Source organism: Bubalus kerabau, chromosome 17, assembly GCF_029407905.1.
Source record: "Bubalus kerabau isolate K-KA32 ecotype Philippines breed swamp buffalo chromosome 17, PCC_UOA_SB_1v2, whole genome shotgun sequence".
In the NCBI taxonomy this organism is placed as follows: Eukaryota; Metazoa; Chordata; class Mammalia; order Artiodactyla; family Bovidae; genus Bubalus; species Bubalus kerabau.
In genome coordinates, this window is record NC_073640.1 from 8,213,055 (window position 1) to 8,241,045 (window position 27,991).

The 27,991-nt window shown below is 45.6% G+C and overlaps 1 protein-coding gene and 1 non-coding gene across 3 annotated transcripts in view; one reads left to right on the top strand and one right to left on the bottom strand.

The window, feature by feature from the left end:
* VAT1L (vesicle amine transport 1 like) overlaps positions 1-27,991 on the top strand; it is a 165,476-nt gene that overhangs the window by 27,050 nt on the left and 110,435 nt on the right. For both annotated transcript variants that reach the window (XM_055551307.1, XM_055551308.1), the window contains exons 2-3: positions 3,419-3,548; positions 7,781-7,996. In XM_055551307.1, coding sequence (XP_055407282.1) covers positions 3,419-3,548; positions 7,781-7,996 — 346 coding nt within the window. The remainder of the gene's footprint in view (positions 1-3,418; positions 3,549-7,780; positions 7,997-27,991) is intronic.
* Positions 6,944-7,099, bottom strand: LOC129632614 (small nucleolar RNA SNORA15). Its single transcript, XR_008704604.1, has one exon. It is a non-coding gene; the product is annotated as a small nucleolar RNA SNORA15 (small nucleolar RNA).

The window sequence follows — 27,991 nt, forward strand, 5'->3', positions numbered from 1 at the left end:
GTGGACTCTTACATCCTTGATAATTCAGCAGTGAGGTGTGTATAGCTGACCCTGGTGGAAGCTGCTGGGTTGGCTCTGCGACCTGGCTCAGTCCTATCTTTTGACATCCTCTCTGGTACCAAGTTGTTTTCTTGATGCATGTTTTCCAATTCATAGTTTCTGAGATCCAGTTCTTGGACCAGCTCGTTTGCTTTATGCTGAATGGGCTCCTGCTCAAACTAGGAACGGCCACTCCTCCAACACTGGGTCCAATCACTGGTACAGTCAGCTGGCAAAGAGATAGGAAGTTATAAATGTGGTCCCCGGATGTGGCCCCCTTCATCAAGGGCAGTGGATGAAGTCCCTGTGAAGAGGGACTAGGGTGTCATCTGTGAGGTCCCCGGTTCTGGACTTGGCTTGGATTTGGATCCTGACTTTGACAGTTTCCACACATGAGACTTTACACAAGTAACTTGTTGAGCCTAAGTTTCCTCATCTGAAAAGTGGGTATGATAGTTCATACTTTGTAGGAGTGTTGTTGAGTCTTAAATAACAAAAGGAAACTGTTTATCCCAGTCTCTGCCCCAAATGAAGCCCTCAGTAAATGCTGGTTGGCCCCATTTGAGGAGGAGGTGCATGGGCAGACACCATGAAACAGGTCTGATGTAGCATAAAGGTGCTTCGTCACCACCTCGTCACTTCCTCTCTGCTGAGATAAACAACACTGACCCATCCCCCCTCACGTGGGACACACCTCCTTCATGTTTCCATCCTGAAGGTGACTGGCTTCCTCCACCATCCTGACTGCATGCCTCACTAAGGCAATGGGGTGCTCCTGGCTCTGTAAGGTCTTGGCCCTTATAGAGGCTAAGCCCTTATATAAGGCTCTATAAGTCTTGGCCCTTCTCTCTGGCATTGAGTAGCTGCTTCCTCATTTATAATCACTGCACCCGCTTCATGCTGGATGGAAACTGAAGGCTGCCCTACGGAGCAGTGTGACAGGCATCTCAGCTGAAACCTTGTCCAAGGGGCTGGCACATTTACAACACTGTCAAGTCATCTCTTCTGCCATTTCTCCATCAGGGGTCTTGGGAAATCATGTTTTCACATGGAGGATATAACATGGTGAGCTGAAATATGTGTGAAATGAGATGGAGTGTTTGATTTGGGACGTAGAAATTCCTTTTATTGTTATACAGTGATGCTTTATTTATTTGATTGTGTTGGAAAATGGGCTATTTCACAGAAGCGAAGCTTACAGATAGCTCAAGTTTTCCCATTTCAGCTCTGAAACGATTTTTCACTCTTATTTAATGGGAATCTTCCCAAAATATATCTCACACTTCAGCCTTCTTAATAGAAGACACGGATATTATTATTATTGAATACGTACTTTTTACTTGGCACAATGCCTGACTCTCATCAGTTTTCCCAACAACCCTGTGATACAGGTGCTCTCATAACCCCCATTTCACAGATGAGGAAACTGAGGCTTAGAGAGGTTGCATAACCAACCCAAGGTTACCCAGGGAGAAGTCGTGGAATTGAGACTTTATTCAGCCACATTATTGGAGAACATTTTGGTTACTAAGTGGCCCTAAGAACTATTAAACATCGAAACAGGATCGTTGGAAGTCTACACACGCATTTCAGAAGGGTGTCCATGACTCTGAGCATCCCTTGGCTGTTTTCTAAAAGGCATTAGTACTCAACCTGGCAGCACGTGTTTTTGAATATTCATGAATATTCCTTCATTCAGTGTATGTTGCTTTAGTACCTACTATGTTGCTGTGGGTACGAGGCATGCCAGGTATTCCGGGAGCCAAGAAGTGTGAGGCATGCAGCTGTCTTCAGAAAGGGCACACGTCAGAGATACTTCGGTGGGGGGAATATGTGAATCTGGCCTCATTTGTGGCTAGAAAAACCTTGAGAAAGGGGTGACTCTAATCCACCTTTCAAGGAAGTCACCCTCCTTGCCCCTATCCATTGCTATGGATGAGACTGACAGGTGGAGACCAGAGGTGGTAGGTAGACGTCCTGTGTCCCTGGCTCCAAAGAGGCCGAGGAAGAAACGGACAAGCTGTGTTTAAGAAAGAGTTCAAGTCTTCTGCTTGCAAGAGAAGCTGTGGTCAAAGGCCTTGGGCCAGACCGAGGACTTTGGTTTCTCCAACCCATGTCTTCCTTAGATGGCAGCTTGTGAAAACAGGAAGTATGTTAGAGCCACATGTGGTGTGAAAAAAATAAATGTTCGTGTATTTCACATGCATGCATTCTCACTTCATTCCTTCACAGCTGTTAAATGCAATTCTCAATTGTAGCTCTTAAAAAAACAGCCAATAGTTTGGAACATTGGTAGCATCATTAGAATCAAGTATGTGGATTTCCAGGGCAATGACTTTGATATAGTTTAATGATAACTTTCTTACTTCAAAAGCAATATGTCTATAGAGAATACCAAACGATTTCTCTCAGCCAGAGACAACTCAGGTTTTTGAAACAAGCCTTCCAGTCTTCCCACACCCACTGGCCTGTCCCTTTGACCTCTCTCTTTCGAGTCACCGTCCTGCAGGTGAACCCAGCCTGGTCTCTTGATGACTCCCAGTCACCGTTACGGCCGGCCTTTATGTCACGGTGCCGGTGTAGGTCTGTGAGATGGTTGAAAGTGAAAGCGAACGTTGCCCAATCATGTCTGACTCTGCGACCCTGGAATTCTTCAGGCCAGAGTACTGGAGTGGGTAGCCGTTCCCTTCTCCAGGGGTCTTCCCAATCCAGGGATAGAACCCAGGTCTCCCACATTGCAGGTGGATTCTTTACCAGCTGAGCCACAAAGGAAGCCCAAGAATACTGGAGTGGGTAGCCTGGCCCTTCTCCAGAGGATCTTCCCGACCCAGGAATGGAACCGGGGTCTCCTGCATTGCAGGCGGGTTCTTTACCAGCTGAGCTACTTGTGACAGTCTTTTTGAGACCTTTTAAGTTAGATCTTTTTTTCTCTTTCTTTTTCATAGATTGGTGGCTGGCCATTATGTCTGGCTGCTTTCTGTGTTTCTTCTTGTAAGCTCTTCCTAGTATTTTTTAACTCTCAGTTAAGTGCTAGAATGGCTAATGACCAGGCTAGTCAATACATTTTTAGAGTTAGAGTCAGGAGGCTGTGAGTGGGGACAACGAGGCTCTCTCTTGAATTAGAGCGTGAATGCTGCAGATGCCATTTGAAGGGCTGAGAAAGCATGAGTTGTCTAGAGAGATCATTGTTTTGCTTTCTTGGTGACATCTAGCTAAGTAACATTACTATTAGACACATTTTCCCAGAAAGTTAAAAAAGAAAGAAGAGAAGAACTGGGGGAGGAAGGGGAGGGAGGGGATAGGAAGGAAAGAAGAGTCAAGCCAGTGCTTTCTTTCCATCTCATCGTAAATTTCTCTCTTTTCGTTTTGCTGTTTACAGTGGTTTAAACTTCATTGACTTGATGGTGCGCCAGGGGAATATTGACAACCCTCCCAAGACCCCGCTGGTGCCAGGATTTGAGTGTTCTGGGATTGTTGAAGCCCTAGGGGACAGCGTTAAAGGATTTGAGGTAATGTTTTGACTTCTGACTGAAAGGGTGATATTTATCTGGAATCTATTGAAATAATACAAGATTAAACAAAACATTATGCAAACTGCATTTGAAATCATCTGTAACGTGTCTTCTTGTTATTTGCTTTTTAAAATTTATTTCAATTGAAGGATAATTGCCTGATAGTAGCGTGTTGATTTCTGCCATACGAGTGAGTCAGCCATGGGCACGCATATGTCCCCTAACTCCTGAACCTCCCCCGCCCCGCCCCTCCCCGCCCCTCACACAGCATGGCCTGGAGCTCCCCGTGCTGTCAGCAGCTCCCATCAGCCATCTGTTTCACACACGATGTTCATAAGTGATAGGACTTTCCCAGTGTCTCGTGCCTTTCTCAGGGACCCTCTTGTTACAACTCCTGGCGACAGTCTGGTGAAGTGGCCAGGGGAAACCTTAGCACCCCCTTTATTCACTTTATAGCTGTTAAAAAGATTTTTAAAAAGAAAAATGTTTTTTTTAAAAAGATTAAAATGAATACAACTATGGATTTGGCCGTGGCTCCTCTCTCTACCCATGGCTCCCATTTCACCACCACATCAGGCTCAGAAGTTAATTACAAAATGCAAAGGTTGGTGAGAAATAGCCTCTGTGTTTTATAATTTTGTGCCTTTAAATATCTGTTTAACCAATGCATTTAAGTGATCACTTATAAGTCATTATTTCAGACATTGAGAAAGGGCATTTTTGGATGAAAAATTTAAAGACAAAGGGTACAGGTATCTGACAATGAGACAGAATTGACTATGGGTTGGTGGCTTGGGGAGTAAGACAAATCTACACAGGGTTATTATATAATTCTGTTTTTGTACATGTGTATAACTCCCAATAACAAAATTTTTAATCACTGAAAAGATCCTTTTTACCATTACCATGCAAATCAAATAGGATCTGGTCTATAAAAACTGAAAACCTATGGGCAAATCAACTACACAAAATTGTGGTAGTTGAGAGCAAGAAAAGCCATTGGAAACCAGGCATAAGAGCTCTCACTCAACTTTAGTGCTTCCCCACGGAGAGACGAAGAGACCTCACACTTGAGAATCCACCATAACCAGAAACATGGGCAAGTTACTGTTTTTCAGCCCCATCACAACCCTGCAAGGTAAAGATTATTATCCCCTTAGAGATGAAGTTCAGAAGGGTTTGGTAATTTTCCATGAGGTCAGAATGAGAGCAAGTAGAAGGTGAACCTGAATTCAAACCACTAGAGAATTTTGACTCTTCCTACAGTCCCACAGTCTTTACCCCTCCTCCCCACCTGCAAATGCTGCATTGTATGGTTAATACAGGAAGAAAAATCCTGTACAAGGCAATGCCAAAATCCCCTTGGAATCGATTTTGAGCCTGCTGCTTGGTCTCAGTGCCTCGAAGCCTCCGTATACTTTGAAAATATCAATATGCTCCAAATTCATTATGATGAATGTCTGGACCCCTCAACCAGCTCATCTGTCTTTTTGTCAGTGGTTTCCAGATAACACGGCAGAAAAACGTTCAGAGAGAAGTAATTGTGCTTTTTCTTTTCTTCTCTATGACTTTACATTTTCTGTCCCCAGGTAGGCAATATAACCAGAGGCAGCACCGTCTCTCCCTGAAAATGCTGCGTATAAGAAATACAATCTGTTCTTCATTCCTCCACGTGGTCCCAAAGGAAAAGAGCATACCGTTTGCTCTATCAATCCTGAGCACTGGATAAACAACCCATCATTTTAGGGATGGGTTGACCTTGGTTTATAGGGAGGAATCACTGTGCCTGATTATATATATTTTCCCTTATGTATGATCTTTCTTTTGCTAGTTAGCCCTGGCTTGCTTATTGTCAGATTGATCCATCATCTCCTCCACTCCTCCTCCAGTCCTTTCAGCTGCACAAATAAAAGAAGCCACCTATGGGTTTCTAGTCAGGGCGTGATTGGGGAGAAAAACCAATACTAATATGCCCTCTGTAAGTCTGACTTAAGATTTTCAATCATGTTGGAGATAGAATTCCACACAGCAACACACGGAACAGCTAGCTCTCTTGGCTTGATCGATTACAAGGAAGCCTTGAAAAATTATTGCTGGGAGCACTGCAGAAAAGGAATCATTTGGGCTTCGTTGCCAAAAACTAATTTCTTTTCCCTAACAGAATCAAATAATGAGGTGAATTAGATATTTTTTAAAAAGTTTCCCACCTCTGGACTCTGAGATTAGGGTTTATCTGATGGCTGGCCCCTCTGTTTGACATTTTGATAATGAGATGAGAGGGAGGCCTGGAGCAGACCACTCTGCTGGGATGGCGCGACCATTACTGTCAGGGTGGTCTGGGGTGGCATGACCATCACTGTCACGGTGGGTGAGGTACTCTTTCCCCACACTCTGTTTACACTGCACGTCATCAGCTACTCTGTGGTGCTCTGATAGAGCTTTAGGTTTGCATGACTCTGAAAAAGGAGGATGCCGGTATTAGACCTGAGCGATCCTCTGGTCCAAGCCCTCGCACCTGCCATGATATTCCTGACATCATCCTTTGATTCTCAATGCTTCCAAGGATTGACACTCACTGCCCATGAGACAGCCTCTCCCACCCATCAGTTTCTTCATTAGACAGCTCTTCCTCTGCTTCATGAAACTCAGTGGGTCAAATATTTAGCTTTTGATCATTAAACTGTGAATTCCATGGGAGATCAGGAACCAGTCTTTTTAAGAGTTAGAACTGATTGTTCTTTGCTCAGTTTACATGCACCATGCCATGTAGGTTGCTTGCTTATTATATTATTTAATCTCATAAGGAGCTGTTCCTAATATTAAACCCATGTAAGAGCCAAGGAAACTGAAACTTAAAGACCTTAGACTAATATTCCCAGACTTGGTAAGTTTCCCCTGTTGCACACACTTATATAACTCTGTGTCTTCTTTGTAGCACTTAGGTGTAATGAATTAACTATTTGTATCTGGAGTCAGCCTTGCTATGTTCGCATCCAGGTCCAGCTGCTCTCTGGCTGCATGATTTTTGGGTCAGATCAGTGATGTGACCTTCTCTTTGCTTCAGTTTAAGTGTCTGCAAAAACCTCTCATTGTTCATCTGTAGTATGGAGCTACAAAAAAAACCAGTTTCATGGGAGGCTTTTGTGGTTGTTTGTTGAACAGAGGTAAAAGAGAAAGGCTAAACTAGAAGAAAACAGTAGAATCAATTACTAAAAAAAAAAGTAAACTAAAACACAGATATATGAAAGCCATTAGTTTACTGAGAAATCACTATGAGGGTAACAATTTGAATATTGCACTGAAGAGTCACAGTACAAGCCTAACATCAGATAGCAGAATGGTTCCATTAAACTAGCACTTGGCAACTCTTATAAGCTGTTCGTGATGGTTTACTTTGTATTTCCCTTGAATAATGATATGTTATGGGGAAAAAAAAAAACTTAGCACACGATTATAATCACTTTAAAGGGAAGACCACCCTTTTCTTTTCTGCCTGGTGTCTGGCTGTGTAAACCACTGATTAAAAAAACCGCAGTCTTCAGCCCTGCCTCATCTGATCAGGAGGTAAACCACGTGACAGCCTTAGGATAAGTCTGCCCTATGATACGTGTGCGCCTCACACCCGCGGGCATTCTCCTATTTCTCTCTGAGCCTGGTTGCTTTTATTCAATTCCCTGCACTCAGATTTACATGACTTTTCTGCCGCACCACGTTTCACATCTAATGCCATCGGTAATCCGGTGCTAACCTTTGATGCAAATACTGCAGTGAACTAGCTTGGCAGGGAATCAATACGGGCTGCGAGAGAACCACAGAGAGCAGACTGACTCCCAGCCCTGGCCCTCTGACCCTCCACGTCCTGAAACAGGGAGATTAGATGAGAGGTCGGATCGGTAATGTGACCTGCTGACGCTAACATTCCAAGGCGTGCAACGTGGGGCACGTCATATATATTTATGGTCCGGAAGAGGGAAAGAGACCCTGGCTTCCATGGCCTCTGGGAAGCTTGCAGAGATTGGTTCAGAGCATCCACAAATGCCTCAAAAGGCAGGTGAGGTGAAGGTGTGCATATTTTAGGGTTTGAGGTTTCTTCCCCGCCCCCGCCCCCCCCCCCCACCTCCTCCCCGGGAAGGACTCTATAGTTTTTGCTAGATCGTTAAAGTGTATTTGAGAAATCTCTCAAAAAAGATTAAGAAACATCCACTCACACCGTGCTTCCCTCTCGCCAGATCGGGGACCGCGTCATGGCATTTGTCAATTACAGCGCCTGGGCAGAGGTGGTGTGCACACCTGTGGAATTTGTCTACAAGATCCCCGAGGACATGAGCTTCTCTGAGGCCGCTGCCTTCCCCATGAACTTCGTCACCGCCTACATGATGCTCTTCGAAGTCGCCAACCTCCGAGAAGGGATGTCTGTGCTCATACACTCGGCTGGCGGCGGCGTGGTGAGTGGGCTGCTGTGCGTCCTCCTCCCCGAGGTCAGGGTGGAGAGGGTGGAGTGACATGCAGTTGATGATGTTTCTTTGTGAGCTGTGTCCATTCGTAGAGATAGATGATCAGTGTGGTTCTCCTGAATCTCATGTGCGTGGCAGAGTTCATAAGGACAAATGTGTTGGGGTTAATGTGAGCCTCAGAGATGGTTTCTTTGGAGTTTGGAAAGATCTCCTAGATGGTGTGTCTCAGTGGTGGATTCTGTAGAGAAGCAGTCACTCTCAGCCTTGGCATCCCAGTGAATCTTCATGTCAATCACTGTGAGATGCTCCATAGGTCATGTACAACTAACATTATCTGAAATACCAAAATAGCAGAGGATTTGCTCTTTTCAATAAGTTGCCACAAGTTCGTGATACTTCCCAGAGTAATGGTGTCCTTGTTCATTTCTGTTCTGATATGTTTTCTTGAGTGGGAGGGAGGCAGATAGAGATTGTACCAGCACGTGGGAATGGACTTCAACCTACGTCTACCCCTGCGAGCAGTTGCTTGTAGGAATGTCACCTGGAGGGTGTGTTTTGACAAGGGAGGAAATGAAGGAAATTAAAATTGCTGCCCTGGAGCTCAGGAATGGCAGAGATTTCTCTCATGGTTTGGATGGATCTCAGTACCAGTCACATCATATGTACTGCCCGCCTGCCCCATGGCAAGCACTGTGTTCCCCTAGGTGTCTTGGGGTTGGAGAACTCCAACCTTTGAGAATGAGAGGTACTTGTGGTCATTCACTAAGTCATGTCTTGACTGGGAAATTCCATGGACAGAGAGTGAGAGATGTTACTCATTAACTCAGCCACTGTGCATTGAATACATACTACGTCTTGGGCTCTATGGGGATAGAGATTAAAAAGAGAGGGCCTGGATACACTGTCCAGTAGGGTGTGAGAGGTTCTTGGTGTTGAGGATTCTGTCGTTTTATGAACTCAGAGATGAACTCTTAGGTTGCGTATATCTTAAAGATTTTTTCATTGGTGGTTCTACTAAGGTTTTTTTTTTTTTTTAATCTTGGCTTTCTACAACTACCAAAACCTTATATACTGTAAAACTCATTTCTGGTTTTCCTTTCCAAGAAGACAAGCTCACATACAAAGATATGAAGGCAAAACTTCAGGAATGCCTTTAAGAAGAGTATCTTCAATCACTTTAGCAAATTTGCCAATGTCTTTTGACCATGAGTAAAGATACAATAAAAGTTAAATATCCCCCAGAAAAGAAAAGGATTTCAGTGCCAGTGAATCTGTTAACAGCAAGCAAGCCATTTAGAACGCTGGCATTTATGAGCTCGGTGTGCTCGGCACGTGAAGTGTGAGAGACCTGTTTTCCTTTTATCGACCTCAGTGCCAGGCTTTACAGTGGAGCTGGCTGGATTCAGTTCTGCTGAGAGTCTGTGTCGAAACATCGGCATTGACGTTGTTTGGTTATATGTTTTGATTTTTTGTTTTTCATTTGAGTTTGTTCTTCTTGGAACCAAGAGAAATGTATCAGGGACCTGGGTCTCACAAAAGAGAAAAAAACGTCTTGGGAAATAACAGAAGTTCTTACCATGCCTTATTCTGGGCTCACAGACACGAAAGGACTAAACTCTGAACTAAACTAAAGGACAGTAAGAACTAAAATGTGAAACAGGAAGGAACTGGGGAAAAGGGACAACGAGGGTAGATAACTAATGGGGCATATAATGCAGGCTTTGATGTCTTATAGCTTTGCTGAAGCTTCTTGGCTTCCTAAGAGTGGGTTGTGCAAAGGGAGAAAAATGATCAGCCATGTGGACTTGTGGTCATTTGATGGAAATAAACGAGTCACTAGGGAAACCATAACCAGTACTGGGGTGTTGTTTGTTAGTTACTTTGTTTTTGGCCAGGCCATGCAGGTTGTGGGATCTCAGTTCCTCCACCAGGTATCAAACCCATGCTCCTGCAGTGAAAGCCCAGAGTCTTAACCACCGAGCCACCAGGGAACTCCCAGTGCTGGATTTTAAGACCAGGGATAATTATCTGTCGTTTCTCATAAGAAATGTATGCTGACATATAATGAACATCCACTCACAAAACAGTTACCATAAATGCAACTTCTTCTGTGATGCTGTTTCTTATGTGTGCTTCTTACATAGTCTAATGTGCTTCTTACATAGCACTAAAGTAAAGCAAAATTTAGTGAAAGTGAATAGCCTGGGGCCAAAAGGATGTGGTCTGGCTAAACCCAAGGACACTTGAAGGGTGGGGTTGGACTTCCCAGCTCTCAGGTGCTTGGGTCTCTGCCGGGGACCAGCCCCGGCTGATCCAGGGTATTCGAAGGAGAGACGGCTAGGCGAGGGTCAGGGAACAACTGCTTAATTACACTTTAATTAAGGATACAAAGAGTAATAGAATAAGGATAGCTCAGTGAGGAAATTCAGTGGAGAAAAGCGGCTGAAATAAGGATAGCTCAGTAGGAAAATTCAGTGGAGAAAAGAAGCTGAGTGGCTTGGTTTACGCGGAAAATCAATATAACCCGTGACACCAGGTTAGCTCTGACCACGGAGGCCGCAGGCGCCCTCTCGAATAGCGGAAGGTGCCCCACCTTAGACACCTTCTCGAGTGGGTCTTAGAAGCCCAGGCAAATAAATGGTCGCAGAGGACATCCGCGCTCCAGATGGACGCTCAGCTGGAATTTGGGAGAGAGAGTGACATGGGCATACCAAGTTTCAGTGAACAAGGCCCGCACTTTATTTTCCAAAGTAGTTTTTATACCTTAAGGTATGCATAGAGGATAATGGGGGAAGGGGTGGAGTCATGCAAGGACAGCAGTTCCTGGTTCTAATCTAAGCCAGGCTTTCAAACTTATCATATGCAAAAGTTCAGGTGATTGACATCATCTTCTGGCCCGGAGGCCTGTTAACATTTTAAGAAACTTATTTTTCTCTAAAGGTGATTATTCCAAAGTCAGGCACCAGCCTTCCAAAAAGCATTGGACAAAGCTGCAGTTTACATTTCTATACACCCATTATATCAATCAATACACTGCCAAAGACACAGTAGGTAAGGAGTATGGAGACTTAGCAGCAAACATTGGCCCAACAAGTGAAAAACCCTTCACCAATACATTTTCTAATCAATCTTTTAACTACTCAAAGGAATCTGTGTTTAGGCAGTTTAGAACATCTCCTGCCTCTCACAGTTGGGAGGCTCTGAACAATCACATGTGGCCGGAAAAACCTATTCAGGCAGGCTAGAGGATTTCCAAAGGAGTTTGTAGGTTGAAACACTGTCACATCCAAGAATTATTAACTGGAGCTGTAAGCTAACTCTTTTTTCAGAGAGAGGTAGTGGGCGACAGCCCCCCGTAAAGTCAGAGGTGTAGGTGAAAGCACAAAGCAGAAAGTAGGCAGACTCTGGTTTTGGGGGTAGATGCTCGAGAATTTCCAGGGGGACTCCTGAGGCTCGATCCCGCCTTTGCGTATGCCGAGCCTCCTTCCTCATGACCTTTGTCATGGGCGGAGTGCCTCACGCTGGCTCCCGGCAGTGATAGAATTCCAGTTGAGCTATTACAGATCCTCACTCAATATGCAATATGCCGGCTCCCAGCATCGGTCTCTAAATAGCATTTTTCCCAATCAAGATTTTACGGGTGGTATGTGGCATGGGGGCTTCCCAGGTGGCACTAGTGATAAAGAACCTGCCTGCCCATGCAGGAGACAAAAGATATGGGTTCGATCCCTAGGTTGGGAAGATGCCCTAGAGAAGGGCATGGGAACTCACTCCAGTGTTCTTGCCTGGAGAATCTCATGGACAGAGGAGCTTGGTGGGCTATGGTCCATAGGGTCACAAAGAATCAAACACAACTGAAATGACTTAGCACGCACAAATACGCATGCAGCATGGAGTTCAAGGTTACCGTGAGAGGAAAGTCTTTTTGCCAAGCACATATCCACATATGTGAACACTCAAGTGAGATGGGGTGGACGTGACACAGTCTTATAAAAAACCAACAGGTTCTGAAGGGAGCCCAGACCATGTCACCACCCCACGGTGGAAAGACCAGCGGGCCGCCTCCGGGGCAGACCTAGATTCCTCCCGAGAAGACAGCCAGCCACTGCCCTCATGATGTGGGGGTGGGCTCCCTGGGGAGTACTTTTCATGCGCTGTGATGCTCTGGAGAGGTACAGGGTGTTGCCCATCACTGTTGGATAAGTTTGGCCCAGCTGCTGTGGGCAGCAGGAGACATGAGACATGGGTTCAACCCCTGGGTTGGGAAGATCCTCTAGAAGAGGAAATGGCAACCCACTCCAGTGTTCTTCCCTGGAGAATCCCATGGACAGAGGAGCCTGGTGGGCTATGGTCCATAGGGTCACAAAGGGTCAGACGTGACTGAAGCGACTTGGTGCACAGCACAGCTGTGGTAGGCAGGGTGATTCTCTCTTTCTCTCTCCATCCTGACTCCCCCCACCCCACCCCAGACATCCACGTCCTAATCCCTTATATAGCAAAAGGGATTGTGCAGATGGGATTAAGGAAAGGACCTTGAGGTGGAGAGACCCTTCTGGATTATCCAGGTGGGTCTGATAAAAAGAGTCAGAAGGAGATTCAGATGTTACACCGCTGGACCATAAGCCAAGGGCTGTGGGCAGCCCCTCGATGCTGAAAGAGACAGAGAAAGGGACTCCCCTGGAGCTTCCAGAAGGAACACATCGATTTTAGCCTCAGGCAACCCATTTTGGATTTCTGATCTCCAGAACTGCAATATAAAACCTCTGTATATAATGTAATATATATCCTATTACAATATAAAACTCTGGAAGAATAAATTGGTTTTATTTGTTTTTAGCCATGGAACTAGATGGTAATTTTTTGCAGCAACAATAGGAAATGAATTCATAGAGCTACTTTCTCTGGGTTGTTTCTCTTTTCATGGTTAAAAGCCAGTAATAAATTGCAAAACTAGGATTCACACCCTCCTCTGGCTGATTCGAACATACTTCTCTTTCCACTCAACAACTCCATCATTCATTCCTTCATTTATTCATTCATTCAACACATATTTGTTCACCTTCTACTTTAGTGCCAGCTATAGACATTTCTAAGAGCCAAAAAGGCTGTGGCCTGGGTATATGGTTAACTTGATGATGATCAGATGACAAAGCAGATTCAACCTAATTAGGATAAAGTTTGCTAAACTGAGTTCATATAAAGTGTGCAGTCCCCATGGTACCAAGACTTCGTCTGTCTGACTTTATCAGAGGCTGTGAAGCAGAATTTGCAGACAGGAAGTGAGAAATGCCAACCTAAACGTGATTTGGAAAGAAACTTTAATATTGTATAGGGAAATAATTCAATCCAGAGCCAGTCACTTTCTCATCGAAATTGCCCGAGTCTCCACTGCTCTGTCCGATCTCTGAAGATACCGTTGATTTCCTCTGATAGTAGCAGAGTCAGATGGTCCGAGAAGATAACACACCTAATCAAATCTCTGTGTGTTCTCAGTTGCTCAGTCGTGTCCAACTCTTTGCAGCCCCTTGGACTCTAGCCCGCCAGGCTCCTCTGTCCATGGAATTTTTCAGACAAGAATATTGGAGTGGGTTGCCCACTTCCTACTCCAGGGGATCTTCCCAACTCAGGGACTTAACCACTGTCTCTTGCATCTCCTGTGTTGGATTCTTTACCAGTAGCGCCACCAATCAAGTCTTTGTCAGTCGCTCAGTCATGTCTGACTCTTTGCGACCCCATGGACTGTAGCCCGCCAGGCTTCTCTGTCCATGGGATTTCCCAGGCAAGACACTGGAGCGGGTTGCCATCTCCTTCTCCAGGGGATCTTCCTAATTCAGGGATCAAACCTGTGTCTCCTGCATCGGCAGGTGTATTCTTTACCACTGATTTGTTACCGCTACATCATAAATGCAGTAAACACTTGTGAACCAAAACGCTGTTGCAAGCCATTTTTTATGGCCTAGAAAACGTATTTGCTGAGCTAAGGAGAGTCCCATCCTTGATTTAATCTCAGAAAAAAAAAAAAATCACTGCTAGGGATCTTGTAAATTTCAGCCTAGTAAGCCGTCTTTGGCGGTCTAGCTCATGCCATTGCACATTCTGAATATTGTTCCAAGTTTCCTCTCTGCATCTGGTGTGCATTATTAGTTGAATGATGCCCCCTCTTCAAGGCCCTGTGGCCGTTTCACCCATATCCCCCTCCATCATCCCATGGTCCAGCTATGCTTAGTCTGTACTCTTCAGCACCCAACTAGAGGGCACATGCATGAGATCTCAGAGCCAGAAGGAGACGAAGACACCCAGTTGTGACCCATGCCAGCTGTGTACCAGGGTCATTGTAAACAGAATTCGTGTAGCCCTCATAACAACCATCCCCGAGAGAGAGTACGTAGCAGGGAAGACTTCAGACCATGAGTTCTAGAGCTGGGCTCCCTGAGCTTAGTCCCAGCTCCATCTTCCAACCTCTTGGAGAGTCGACTTTCTCATTTGTAAAGCGGGGTAACATTATGGCCAGCCTCAGGCGGTACCTCTGAACTTGAAGCAGTATACTTACACATGATAAACACCCAGTAAAAATGAGCTATTGTAATTTCCCAGATCCAGAGTTTCAGAGTTGTTTCCAAGCCCACAACCGTTCATTAGATGGAAGGATCAAATTTGAACTCGGAATTCCAGGGCCAGGAACTCCCCCATCCATCGCTCTTGAGATTGCTCCACAGAGCCGGCCTCAAAACTGTCTGCACCGCCCCTGTCTTCTGTCTGCCCCCTACCCTATGCCCTGGATAAGAGGGTCTACACCATAGCAAGACCTCCGAATCCCCAGGAGCCTACAATTCTTGGAAACGGAATCTCTGAAAATTTTAAGAGGATAAAGTGCCTCTGTCATATCCTTAAATATCCATGTCATATCCATGAATAATAGAAGAGATGAGGATTAACTGCATCTCAGCTATCAGCAGGAAGGGCTGTGGCCTGGGGACCCCCTGGGATGCATAAGACCCTCATTCTGTAACCGCTGACCCCGAGAAACAGGCCCTCACCCTCCTAAATGTCAAAGATGCTGCAGAGACGTGTCGTGGCACCAGGCCCCACCTCCCTGCTTCTGGAAACCTCTGATGCTGGCTGCCACTGCCTGACTTTCACAAGTCAGCAATATACCTTAGGTTAAGAAAAACATATCTAAAAACATTTCTTCCAAGCTAGGTCTATGTCTGGATCAGCCTCACTTGATCTTTATTTTTAGTTGCTTTTAACTTCTTTACAGTAAGTCATGAGTGAGCCAAAGAAACTATCTTTATTATAAACATTATAAAGGTTAAATTTGGCCTCTGAGACAGAGGCTTTGTTCATTCAATATTCGTTGAACATATATATCAGATCACGAGGGAATAAGAGCTGAAATAGAGTTCAGTAATTTCCATTCAGAGGCTGTGAGGTAGATACTGTTTCATCCCCGTTATAACAGAGGAAATTAAGACACAGAGAGGTTGAGTTACCTCTTTCAGGTCACCCAGCCATAGAGAGGATGGGCTTGCATGTGTACTTGGGTCTCTCTGAATATAGAGCTCGTGTTTTTTAAGTACTGGGAAGGCCATGTGCAGAGAAACCCAGCTTCTGCTTAGAATGAAGTGGAATGGATTCCTCTCTCTGGGTTTTGTCGGTGGGCTTCCCCCCACCCCAGGAGCTGAGGACAGTCTTGGGGGTTACTCAGGAGAGTTGAGCTATCTTCAGGAGGAGAAGGGGGCCATCCGTTGATACAACCAGCCTTCCAAGAGGCAGGCGGATTTAGTGCTGAAGCATCTCCTCTTGTTAATTTCCCAGCTGGAAATAAGCTCTAGGCTGCCGTGTCCCTCAAGGCAGGGATGGTGTGAACTCCTCAACACTATATCCTGAGCACACAGCCCAGTGCCCAGTATACTGGGGTTACTTGCTGAGTATTTGTAGAGGGAAAGAAGGAAGAAAGGGGCAGAAGGAATGAAGGGGGAAAAGGCAGCATTTACGTTAGTTATAGAGACAGTACAGAACTTCAAGTGCTCAGATTCCAAAGTCTGAGCTGGTTTTCATCCTAGCTTCTCTGTTTTCCAGGTGAGGGACCTTGAATAAGTGCTTTAACTCCCTTGGATCTTATTTCTTCATCTGTAAAAATGGATATAATATCGATCTCAGTTTTGGTACAGCATTTTAAAAGGGGTTTATGGAGTGGGCTTTGCAGGCTAGCCGGCATCAGGAGACCAGTGTCAGCTGCGGTTATTACTATTATCATCATGTTATTATTATCACTCTCTGGTTAGAAAATATTACTCAGGGCCACTGTGGCACTTGAACAGCCAGAAGCAAGAGAGCAACAAATCAGGCCGTCAGCGGGCGGCTGGTTGCTGGAACCTGGAGCAAGGGGCAGGTAAAGCCGATCTCAGCATCCTTTGTTCATCCTCCCAGACAGGTGTCTGCACAATGATCTCATGAATTAGCGGGGCTGTCACACAAGCCCCTTTTCAAGCATCACTTTCCTCAAACACATAAGACCTAATTAGACTTGTAGAAAAATGTACCTCCGTACTTCCAGCCCTTGGACGCGCGCTGAGAACTCCAAACAGACAGACTAGTCTTGCTGAGTTTATATAACCCCAGGGACCCATCCACTTCCCAGCAACACACTTGAAAGGCCACGCTTGCTTTTCAGAATATTATTGCCCATATTAAGATGAAAAAAAAAAAAACCTGTTCAGCTGGGAAAGTGTGCAATGTACAGCAAGAAGCAGCCTCACCTGTTCTCATGGGCACCCACCAGGCTGTCAACCGTGGTCCCCGCCCTCTACCCATCCCCGGCTGGCCACTGGTCCCTCTGACGGTGTCCATCCTGTGGCTCACTACATGAGAAACTCCAGAGAATCCCCCACGCAGCCCCTGTTCAAACCGCGCTTGGGCTCCTCAACCGTTTGACTGGATAGAGAGATGAACTCTCAGCCTCACCTTTGCTCACACAAGCCTGAGTCCTTCTCGCACCCTGCTCCCTGTTCTTCCCACCCTCCACCCCACACTTGCTCATAATTCCCTGCCCTCCCCACTGCCAGCCCCTGTCTCTCTCATCTCTCTTTGCATGGCTCTGTCTCTATCTGCATCTGTCTTTCTCTGCATCTCTATCTCTTGCTTTTTCTTTCTTCGTATCTTTCTGTCTCTGTTCTTCCCTCTCCATTTCTCTCTCTCCTTCCTTCCTTGCTTTTATCTTTTTCTCATTCCTTCCTTTTTTCTTCTTTCCTTTGTCTTTTTCTCTCTCCCCTTCCTTTCTCCCTTTCTGTCCTTCCTTTCATCTTTCCTCCCTTCTCTCTCTTTCTATTTTCCTCCCTCCCTCTCTCTTTCTTTCTTCATCTATCTAGTACAAGCCTTGAGGATAGGTAACTGTGTCAGTCTCTGGGTGTTATAGAGTGAGCAACATTAACCCGATGCCTCCATCCTGAAGCCTGCAGTCTCGTGGATATAATACATCTTTACCAGGGACACATCAATCATCAATGGCGGTGGTGATAGGCACTAAGTGGGGAGTAAATGCTGTGACTATAGAATACGAGGTCTAAGCACCTGGTCTAGGGGATCAGAGATGACTGTACTTAGGAACCAAACTTAGGACTGCTATTTAAGGATGACAAGGAGCTGGGGAGGTGTAAACAGTGAAGGGAGGAGGTTAGGAGGTTACAAGAATAATCAACAATGTGGAATCTGAATATGTTCCTGAAACTGACCAGAGTATGGCAAGAGAGGAGAAGAAGAGAGAAAGAAGGGACAGTGAGTGATTGGCAGGTGAATGCCCACACGGCAGCATGATGACCATTTTATCCTTATCCTAAAAGTCATGTGGGGTCATGGGAGGGTTTTGAGCAGAAATTTAACCTGTGGTTGACAGTTTTATAAGATTCTGTATTGCTGAAGGGTGAATAGATTTGAGTGGGTCAGGGTGGAATCTGGGTGATTGAGGGATGGCCAGAGTGTCCTTCAGCTTCTCTTTAGAGCAATTAGAGCTCTGGATACCTGAATGCCAGAGATTCAGGCATGCAGGACTCTATCCTTTGGTCCGACAGCATCACAGTATAGTCCTAGGTAAGCCTTTTCCCATCTTGTGCCTTAGGTTTTCCTATAAAATGAGGTAATGCAATGCTGCTTCTGTAAAATCAGGTAGACCAGATGTTTCTCCTGTAAACTGAGATAGACCCAATGGTTTCTAAGGTCCTGTCCACCTTCATTGGTGATGCCATGCTCTCTTGTGATGTGGCCAGTCTTTACCTCCTAGATGAAAACTTCCTTACCTATCACTCTTCACCAGCACCAACTCGCCTCCCTATTCATCCACCCCGACCATGATTCCCTTCTTTAAATTCGTAAGAGTCAGAGAAACAGTTAACAGTTGTTAAATGTTCAGTCTTTGGAACAGACTTCCTGATTTCTATGACTTACCACTTAGCTGTTTATTAATTTCCTTGTGTATAGTAGAGTTATTGTACTTATCTCATAGTGTTGGGAGGCTTGAATAAATTAATATATGTAAAACATGTAAACAGTGCCCAAACCTAGTAATTACTCAAATGTTACCTAATGAAACTGTAGGGGATGCTGTGCTGTGCCATCTAGAACACCCTTCAGAACTGAGCTACACATTTTCCCGAGCTGCCGGAAGCTTTGGCTACTGATAACTCATGGCTGTGTCCCCTCCCCAGTAATAGCTGTCGAGGGAGGCAGCTGCCTTGCTCAAGGTTTCTGCCCCTTGCTGGGGCAGCCCCTGTCTAATCACTGTTGGACTCAGGGCTACAGAAACCCGGCCCCCTTGCGTCCATGGAGACAGCTCTGAAGGACTAGAGACAGCTCTGTAGGACTCACCCGTCTTTGAAACAGTTATGGGACTGGCATGATCATCTTTTGCAGGTATGCCACAGCTCAACTTCTCTCTCTGCCCAGTTCTGCTTCCCTCACTCCTTTGCAGATGCTGTTCCCACGAGTACTTCCCAATAAGCACTCTGCCCGCAGGTCTGCACTCAGAGTCCTTTTTCAGAGAACCTGGCTCTCGACAGTTATTGTGATGACCATTATGAGTTATCATCATCATATCATCATACCCCGCTTGCCTGCCTGGTTCCTTGGTTGAATTCCCAACAATGATCATCCTTTAGACCTTGCTTCTCCGCCCTGTGCTTAGTTCTGGAAGCTTATCTTCTCTCCTTTCTGAGAATCCTTCCTGTTGTCTGGAGCACTGCTGAGTGCCCAGAAGAAGCTCGTAAGTGCTGGTGGGCTGAATAAGTGTGTACACAATGGGGCTGGTGCATACTTTCTTTCTCCTAAACCATTTGGGCTCCACTTGATATTACTAAACCCAGGATATACACCAGACAAAACATCAGAATAACTTTGCAATATGGCCCCAAGCTGGGAAAACTGGGCCCTGGGCTTTCAGCTCTTATGGTGGGGTTTGCTTTTAGTATCAAGAAAAGAGAAATAAAGCTATTCTGGGCTCGGCTTAAAGAAGAGAAGCTCAGGTTAAAGGCATATTTCTCTTTATTTGGGGAAGCTACTTAACCCTCAGGACCTTGGTTTCTTCATCTTTTCAATGAGGATGAAAGTGGAGATGTGAGTAGTCAGTGAGTAAATTCATATAGAGCTGTGGTTTCCCACAGCATGGCTCCTAGACCATCAGCATCACCTGGAAGTTGTTAGAAATGCAAGTCCTCGGGTCTCACCCCAGACCAACTATGGAGTCTGAAACTCTGGCATGGAAGCCAACAACCTGAGTTTTAACAAGCCCACCAGGGGACTCCAATGCAAGGTCAAGTTTGAGAATCAGTGATACGGAACTTCTAATAAGCCTGACACTCGGAAGAATTCACTAGGAATTAGATATCACTGTCATTTGGGTGGTGGTGCATTGTAGTGGGTAATGCACATGAAATGTCATGCATTAAAGACAGAATTAGTATTCATTTCAGCCTTCTGTATTAGTGTATGCTAGTTTAGGTTTAGGGCACAGAGGTTTAAACTCAACCAACCTGTATTTGCATCCCAACTTCGACAGTTTACTGGATGATCTTAACCAAGGTGCTTAATCTAAGTCTCAGTTTTCCTGTGTGTAAAATTCACATCATAGCACAACCCTCCTCAGACTGTTATGCAGTTAACAAGAGAATGGAATCCTTAATACGTCAACCCCAAGTGAGAGCACGGTAAATGGTAACTGTGATTCTATCCAAGTCACGCCCTACGTCAGAGAGAAGGCGTAACGGCATAATTATCCTGTAACGTTTCCGTGTTTGCTCATAAAAGCAGATGTAGGACCCAGCTTGTTGTGTGTGCAGGAGGGAAGTCCTCGTGAAATGGTACCCATCTGTATCACACTGGAGTGAATGGTTATTTTTTAAATCTCAAAGCTGTGAGCTCTTCCACTGTTGAGCTTTTCTCAATCCCATGTTGCTGGGCTGCGTGCCCGCCTGGTGGAAGGACTGACTCTTGATAGGGGAGGGAGTCTGTGGTCTGAGAGCAAGGGACGCACTTTAGTGTAAAACAGCAAGAAAAATAGCCCACAAGGAATATTTGGACGCTAAGGATGCTTTTTATCCTCCTCGGCTTCATTGCTTACTTTGTATCCATAAAATCTGTCTGGCATTCGTGTCCTGTTCCTCTGCCTGGAGCAGGCATTCATTTTTGTGAGCTGGCAGAAGAGGTGCAGACCAAATACTCAGCCACTAAGGAAAGAATATGTCTACTCATGAGGTTAGGGCTCTGGCCTTGGCACCTGGATGTGGGTTCAAACCCCAGCCCTGCTACTTGCTGATTATGTATCATCTCTTTTACAAGTCTCATTTTTTCCCATTTGTAAAATGAGAAAACTCATTCAGTATTTATACAAGTAGTCAACACAGCACATGACGCCCACTTAGCTATTTTTAATTGTACTGTTGGAAATGATGTTAGACTGTCCAGCATGGATTTAAGGAGACAGATATTCAAATTACATAAACGTGCTTGTTTTTGTACTTTTTTTTCCTGCCTTGTTATTCTCAGGCTAAATCGGGGTTACGATAACTTCACTTCAAACCAGGAGTGAGCTATATGGATTCACGTTGATGAATGGCAGAAACTAACGCAATACTCTGAAGCAATTATCCTTCAATTAAACATAATTTTTTTTAAAGTTAACCATCAACTCAAAGCCCTCTTGCATGACGATGACACGTTTCCCCAAGCATCTCTAATTGCTCACATGTAGCTCTGACATCAGTTGGTGGTGGCCCTTTTACTCCCTCCTTGCTGACCAAGGACCATCACCCCCACCAACAGTGGTGGTCCTGGGGGCAGTGGAGGGCCACCTAAGGGCCCCCTGTTCTCTGTTATAAATGTCGAGCCATGGTCAGGCTGAGTCAGGTGTATGGGGATGCCAGGCATGTCAGCGAGCTGACAGAAAGTTCCATTGGGCTGTCAGCCTGTCTCCTGAACACCCTGCCTTTCCGAGCTGGGGCTTCATTGTTCTGACAAGAAGACAGAGGCAGGGGACCTTGGTGATGGGAGGAGCCTGGAGGCTTCTTCCTTGGGAGGTAACAGTGCAGGGCTCAGCCTGGGGCTGGGATGTGGTGTCAAAGTAAGAGTCCAGCTAATGCAAGGTCAGGTCTGGACTTGACTTTTGTGGAAAGAGGGAGTGGTACCTTGAGTCTTTGGCACTGCAAGGAGGTCAAACCAGTCCATCCTAAAGGAAATCAGTCCTGTATATCCATTGGAAGGACTGATGCTGAAGCTGAAGCTCCAATACTTTGGCCACCTGATGTGAAGAGCCGACTCATTGGAAAAGACCCTGATGCTGGGAAAGATTGAGAGCAGGAGGAGAAGGGGATGACTGAGGATGAGATGGTTGGATGGCATCACTGACTCAGTGGACGTGAACTTGAGCAAACTCCAGGAGACAGTGGAGAATGCTGCAGTCTATGTGGTCACAAAGAGTTGGACACAACTTAGCAACTAAATAACAACAACAGCAATAAAAAGTGATACCCAAGACTGTCCATCAGGGGATGCTATCAAGGGCTTTCAAAATCAGGCTAGTCACACTTTTCCAAGGAAGGAGAACTCTTCCCTGGGGCTGAATAAACCTGAGAGTCCATTGAAATAGAGTGATATATACAGGTGCCCGGCCTGTGCTTGGTCCGGGAGAGGCCTCTGCAGGGACAAAGTTGCATAAGACAGTTCCTGCCTTGTGAGGACTCCCAGCTCTCTGGAGGAGATGGATAAACAACTGCATACATGAACTAGAATGTGAAGTCTGCACTAATCGAAGCACTTGGGAGAAAGAAGGGTTAATTCTTTATGCGGGAGGGATGCTATGTCAGCAGAATTCTTACAGATAAAGGTGAGTTTTCCAGGCTGCCGGGAAACACGGCACAGAAGGTCACGGAAAGCGTGGAGCTGCAAGTAGTGTGTGGGCAGTGATGAGTGAGGAAGGAAGACAAGGCTCTCTCACAGGGGCCCTGAGCTGCCTGTCACGCTGGCTTCCCAAGACCCTCCCCCACGCGTACTCTCAGCACCACGATTTGAGTTTTATTCATAACTCTTTGAACAGACAAACTGATGAATAAATGAGATCCAAGATAATACCTAGTAGCAGTTTTTAAATTTAGTTATAAAATTTCAATTTTTCAAATTTTGTGAATTATAATGGCAACCCACTCTGGTATTCTTGCCTGGAAAATCCCATGGACAGAGCAGCCTGGCAAGCAAAGAGTCAGATATAACTGAGCAACTTCATTTTCATACACAAATTTAAGCACAGGAATGTATGTGTGGCTTAATTTTTTAAAACACGTGCTGCCAAGTACCTTGCACTCATTTTATGTGGCTGACAACCACCCTATGTGGTATTTACCATTATCATCAACCCGTTTTGCGGTTCAGGATACTGAGGCTTGTGGAAGTGAAGTTCCTTAGCCAAAGCCACATGGTTGGCAAAGACGGAAACAGGATTCACACTCAGAAGGGTCTTTCTCAAAGCCTGTGTTTAAACCTCTAAGGCAGGTCCGGAAATAGGAAGGAGACAGCAGGTAAGGTCTACCCATCTGCTCAGGATTTCTGCCAACTGCCTATTTTTGGCACACTGAAGGGACCTTGCTACAAGCTGTTTCCTTTGATGGTGTATGGGGTCACACTGGCCTCTGAGAAGCCAGGTGGGCAGTGCGGGGCAGGAGTGAAGTCTGTAGGGGTAGAGGGGAGGGGGCGTGGTACGCACCAAGCCAGCTTGGAGGGACAGCCACTTTCCCCCCCAACTCTCCGGGGCCCCAGCAGAAGGTCAAGCCCAGTAGGGTTGCCAGATTTAGCAAAATTCAGATTTGGTCTGGCAGTCCTTCCTTCCCAGGGGCCACCAAGCTCTCACACAAAAACTCTTAAACCTTCCAAGGAGCTAATTACACCAGTGAGGCTGAAATCCTGGATTTGAGGAGATTAAGGGATGCATCCAGGCAGGAATGCATTAAGGAGGGCAAATATTTTAAGCCCCAAGAGATGCAACTGAAAGGAGCCCTGTTCTCTAGAGCCCATCCCCACGATGAGAAAGTGGCTCCGTGCAGTGCCAAGACCTGGACTTCCCTTCCCAGGGCCAAGCAGAGGCTAGTCTTCCCACCTACCTACCACCCCCCACCTCCGCCCCCCAAAACCCGCCACTGCTCAGGGCTCTTCCCCATCCCCCCAGCCCCAGGACAATGGGGAAGACTTCCTCTGCCAGAAGGTACAGGAGGCAGGTTGTTGCCCCGATGCCTTTACCCAGCAGACCTCACTGGGCACTTGCTATGTGCCAGGCAACATGTTAGGTGTCTAGAATGCAATGGCAAATAATGGGGACAGGCACACAGCCAAAGAGCAAACAAGTGTATGCACATGTGGACATACGTTATATATACACAAGCATACATATGCCTGCTGCTGCTGCTGCTAAGTCGCCTCAGTCGTGTCCGACTCTGTGCGACCCCATAGATGGCAGCCCACCAGGCTCCCCCGTCCCTGGGATTCTCCAGGCAAGAACACTGGAGTGGGTTGCCATTTCCTTCTCCAATGCATGAAAGTGAAAAGTGAAAGTGAAGTCGCTCAGTCGTGTCTGACTCTTAGCGACCCCATGGACTGCAGCCCACCAGGCTCCTCCATCCATGAGATTTTCCAGGCAAGAGTACTGGAGTGGGGTGCCACTGCCTTCTCCGATACATATGCCTATACATATGCATGTATGCATACATGAATGCATACTACATGATATACACCTGAAAGGATCAAGATGCTATTATAGAATAATCACAGAGGAAGACGCACTGCAGACTGAATCATCAAAGATGACCTCACTGAGTGGGTGACATTTAAGCAGAGACAGGTTGCAATTACATGAAAAGCAAGAAAGAAGTCCATTGCAGGCTTTAGGAAACAGTGAACACCCAAGGCAGGAATTACTGATGGTATTAAGTCACTGGAAGAAGATTATTCTTGTATAATCATGATTGTTTGGAGAAACATCAATAACCTCAGATATGCAGATGATACCACCCTTATGGGGGAACATGAAGAAGAACTAAAGAGCCTCTTGATGAAAGTGAAAGAGAAGAGTGGAAAACTTGGCTTAAAACTCAACTTTCAGAAAACTAAGATCATGGCATCTGGTCCCATCACTTCATGGCAAATAGATGGGGAAACAATGGAAACAGTGACAGACTTTATTTTCTTGGGCTCCAAAATCACTGCAGATGATGACTGCAGCCATGAAATTAAAAGACACTTGCTCCTTGGAAGAAAAGCTATTACCAACCTAGACAGCATATTAAAAAGCAGAGACATTACTTTGCCAACAAAGGTCCGTCTAGTCAAGGCTGTGGTTTTTCCAGTAGTCATGCATGGATGTGAGAGTTGGACTATAAAGAAAGCTGAGCACCGAAGATTTGATGCTTTTGAACTGTGGTGTAGAAGACTCTTAAGAGTCTCTTGGACTGCAAGGAGATAAACCAGTCCATCCTAAAGGAGATCAGTCCTGAATGTTCATTGGAAGGACTGATGCTGAAGCAGAAACCAATACTTTGGCCACCTGATGCGAAGAACTGACTCATTGGAAACGACACTGATGCTGGGAAAGATTGAAGGTGGGAGGAGAAGGGGATGACAGAGGATGAGATGGTTGGCATCACTGACTTGATGGACATGAGTGTGAGTAAGCTCTGAGAGTTGGTGATGGACAAGGAGGCTAGAGTGCTGCAGTCCATGGGATTGCAAAGAGTCAGACATGACTGAGCGAGTGAACTGAACTGAACTGAACTGAATCACAGTGTTGTCATGCCGAGATCTAGCTTGTTACCCACTAAGCTTTAGATGCCCCCCTTTGCCCAGCCAACCCCCCTGAGGTCAGTGTATAGCCCCAGCTCATGCCATCAGATTCCTGCAGTTCTCTGCCTGAGGTCATTTTCTGGTTTGCAACTTGGCCCTGGCTTGATGCAAGGTGGAAGTGTCTAGGAGTTAACACTCCCAGGAGTGTCCTCAAGTGCATGATGGGAGTTGGCAGATAAATCCCTGAACTGGGAGAATTACCAGGTGTGTCCTGCATGGTTTAGAAGATCCCCACTAGAAGTGCACTCCAGCTAGTCACTGGGCTAAGCTGCTTTATAGGTTGATAGGTTTTCCTCTCTCCTGCCTCACTGCCTTACTGCTTCATCTTACTTCCTGGGATCAATTGCCAAAGAAACCATGTGCACACATATCTTCATTTTAGGGTGTCCTTAGGGGGAAACCCAAAACCTTTGAGCAAGTCATGATTGGCCAAAGATGAACTCAAGCACCTCTCTCCATCATCTGCCACCAACTTTTTCATCTCCAGCCATACTTGTCTGTTCATCTTCCCCTTGCAACCATGCATTTTCACTCCCGACAGCCTTTCCCAGCTCCCCTGGTTTCTCTGACAAATTCCTGTTCATCATTTAAAAATCACTTCCCCATGGAAGCCTTCCCTGCTTTTCCATTTCTACAGCTTCAACAGTTTGAATATTCCCAACCATTCAAAATAATGATGTTAAAGAATGTTTCACAATTGTATTACGGATAATGCCTTCATCAGACCTCATCCATCCATTTATCCATCCATCCACCCATCACCTACCTCCATATATCAGGTACTGCAATTGTTCTCCAGTCTTCTCATCTAAATCTTGAGGCTCACAGTGAGTCTTAGGCATCTCTCTGCTTCTAGCATGTAGTACAGGGTCCAGCTGGAGTGAGTGGGTGCTTGGCCATTTTTAATTGTTTGATCTAATTAAATTGATGAACTTCACCTGTTCCAGGCAGACAGCATCTGTGCAATGATAATGAGATTCCTAATTACACAGAGAAAGATACTTTTATTAAGTATGTGGAATTAACAAATGACCATGTTGTCAAAATGTGAACCACACGTAGACACTGTTTCATTACTTAAACTAGCTTGTCAGCTATTAAGTCAGGAACCACGATGGATTTCCCAGTCCTAAAATGTATTATTCAAAGCAGAGACGGCCGTCAGCTTGCTCTACTTTATCAGTCCATCGACTCTCTCTGCTTTATCAGTCTGTGGACTCCCGAGTTTGGAATTCCTGCTTTGCCTCCCACATCTCCTCTTTAGAACTATACTAAGCTGGTGGACCTCATAATTTATAGTGGTAGGGTTGCCATGTCAACTATAGGATAGAACCCTATCTACTGGCAGTGTCTAATAAGGAAATAATCAAGGAGTTAGTCAAACGAGTGGCAAGTCTGTATTCAAACATTGACTGTCTAGTCTATCCAACATTGGGCTGGACCCAAAGTACGCAGTGGCAAATAAAGCAGATACAGACCCTGCCATCTGAAACTTACCATCAAAGATCTACATTCCAAGATGGTCACTGAAGTATGGCATTATAATTTCCTCTAAGATATGGATTGGTTACAAGGAATTATAGTGTATCCCACAATAGAATATTCCCCAACCATTCAACATAATGATGTTAAAGAATGTTTCATGACCCACGAATGTGCTCATGGTGTAAGCTTAGAAAAAAATAATCAGGGTACACAGTGGTATATTCAGTGTGATTTCAATTCTGTAGACAACCAGATACTAATCTATACATGTCAGACAACTACTGGAACAAAAAGAGTCAATTTATGTAGCATATTTATCTCTGAGACTGGCATGATGGTTGGCATTTTTATTGTTTTCTGTATTTTCCCGATTTCATTCTTTATGAGGAACACTAACATGTGCAGCTTTCAAATAATATATTTTTTTAAAGAGCTTAGTAGAGATCAGCATGCTGCTGCTAAGTCGCTTCAGTCGTGTCCGACTCTGTGCGACCCCATAGACGGCAGCCCATCAGGCTCCACCGTCCCTGGGATTCTCCAGGCAAGAACACTGGAGCAGGTTGCCATTTCCTTCTCCAATGCATGAAAGTGAAAAGTGAAAGTGAAGTTGCTCAGTTCTGTCCGACTCTTAGCGACCCCATGGACTGCAGCCCATCAGGCTCCACCGTCCATGGGATTTTCCAGGCAAAAGTACTGGAGTGGGGTGCCATTGCCTTCTCCAAGAGATCAGCATAGATCTTGCCAAACGTGCCATCGCGTTCTCTCACCTACCTGGAGAATTTACTAATGTGATCAGTTTGTGCTGTGCTTGGGGAAATAATAGCTTCAGTCTTACCTAGAGCTTTCAGAAAATGAAGAAACATTTAGGAAACTCTGGACCCGTGAGAGCTGTGTACCTTTGTAAGCATCTTCATTGACTGCAGCCTATAAATATTTGGTGGCCGAAAGCAGTAGGTGTGGGGGAGGAGGAAGGGGACAGAAACCACGCTGTCCCCTGCTCCCTCGGTCCCCCAGGCTTCTCACAGGTCAACCTGCAGCCCCTGAGTGCCGCATGGCGGCCTGGGTGTAGATCTTGCTGGGGAAACAGGTGTTGAAATCCTTAACTATCCTGCTGCCTGGTGCTAGGCCGGA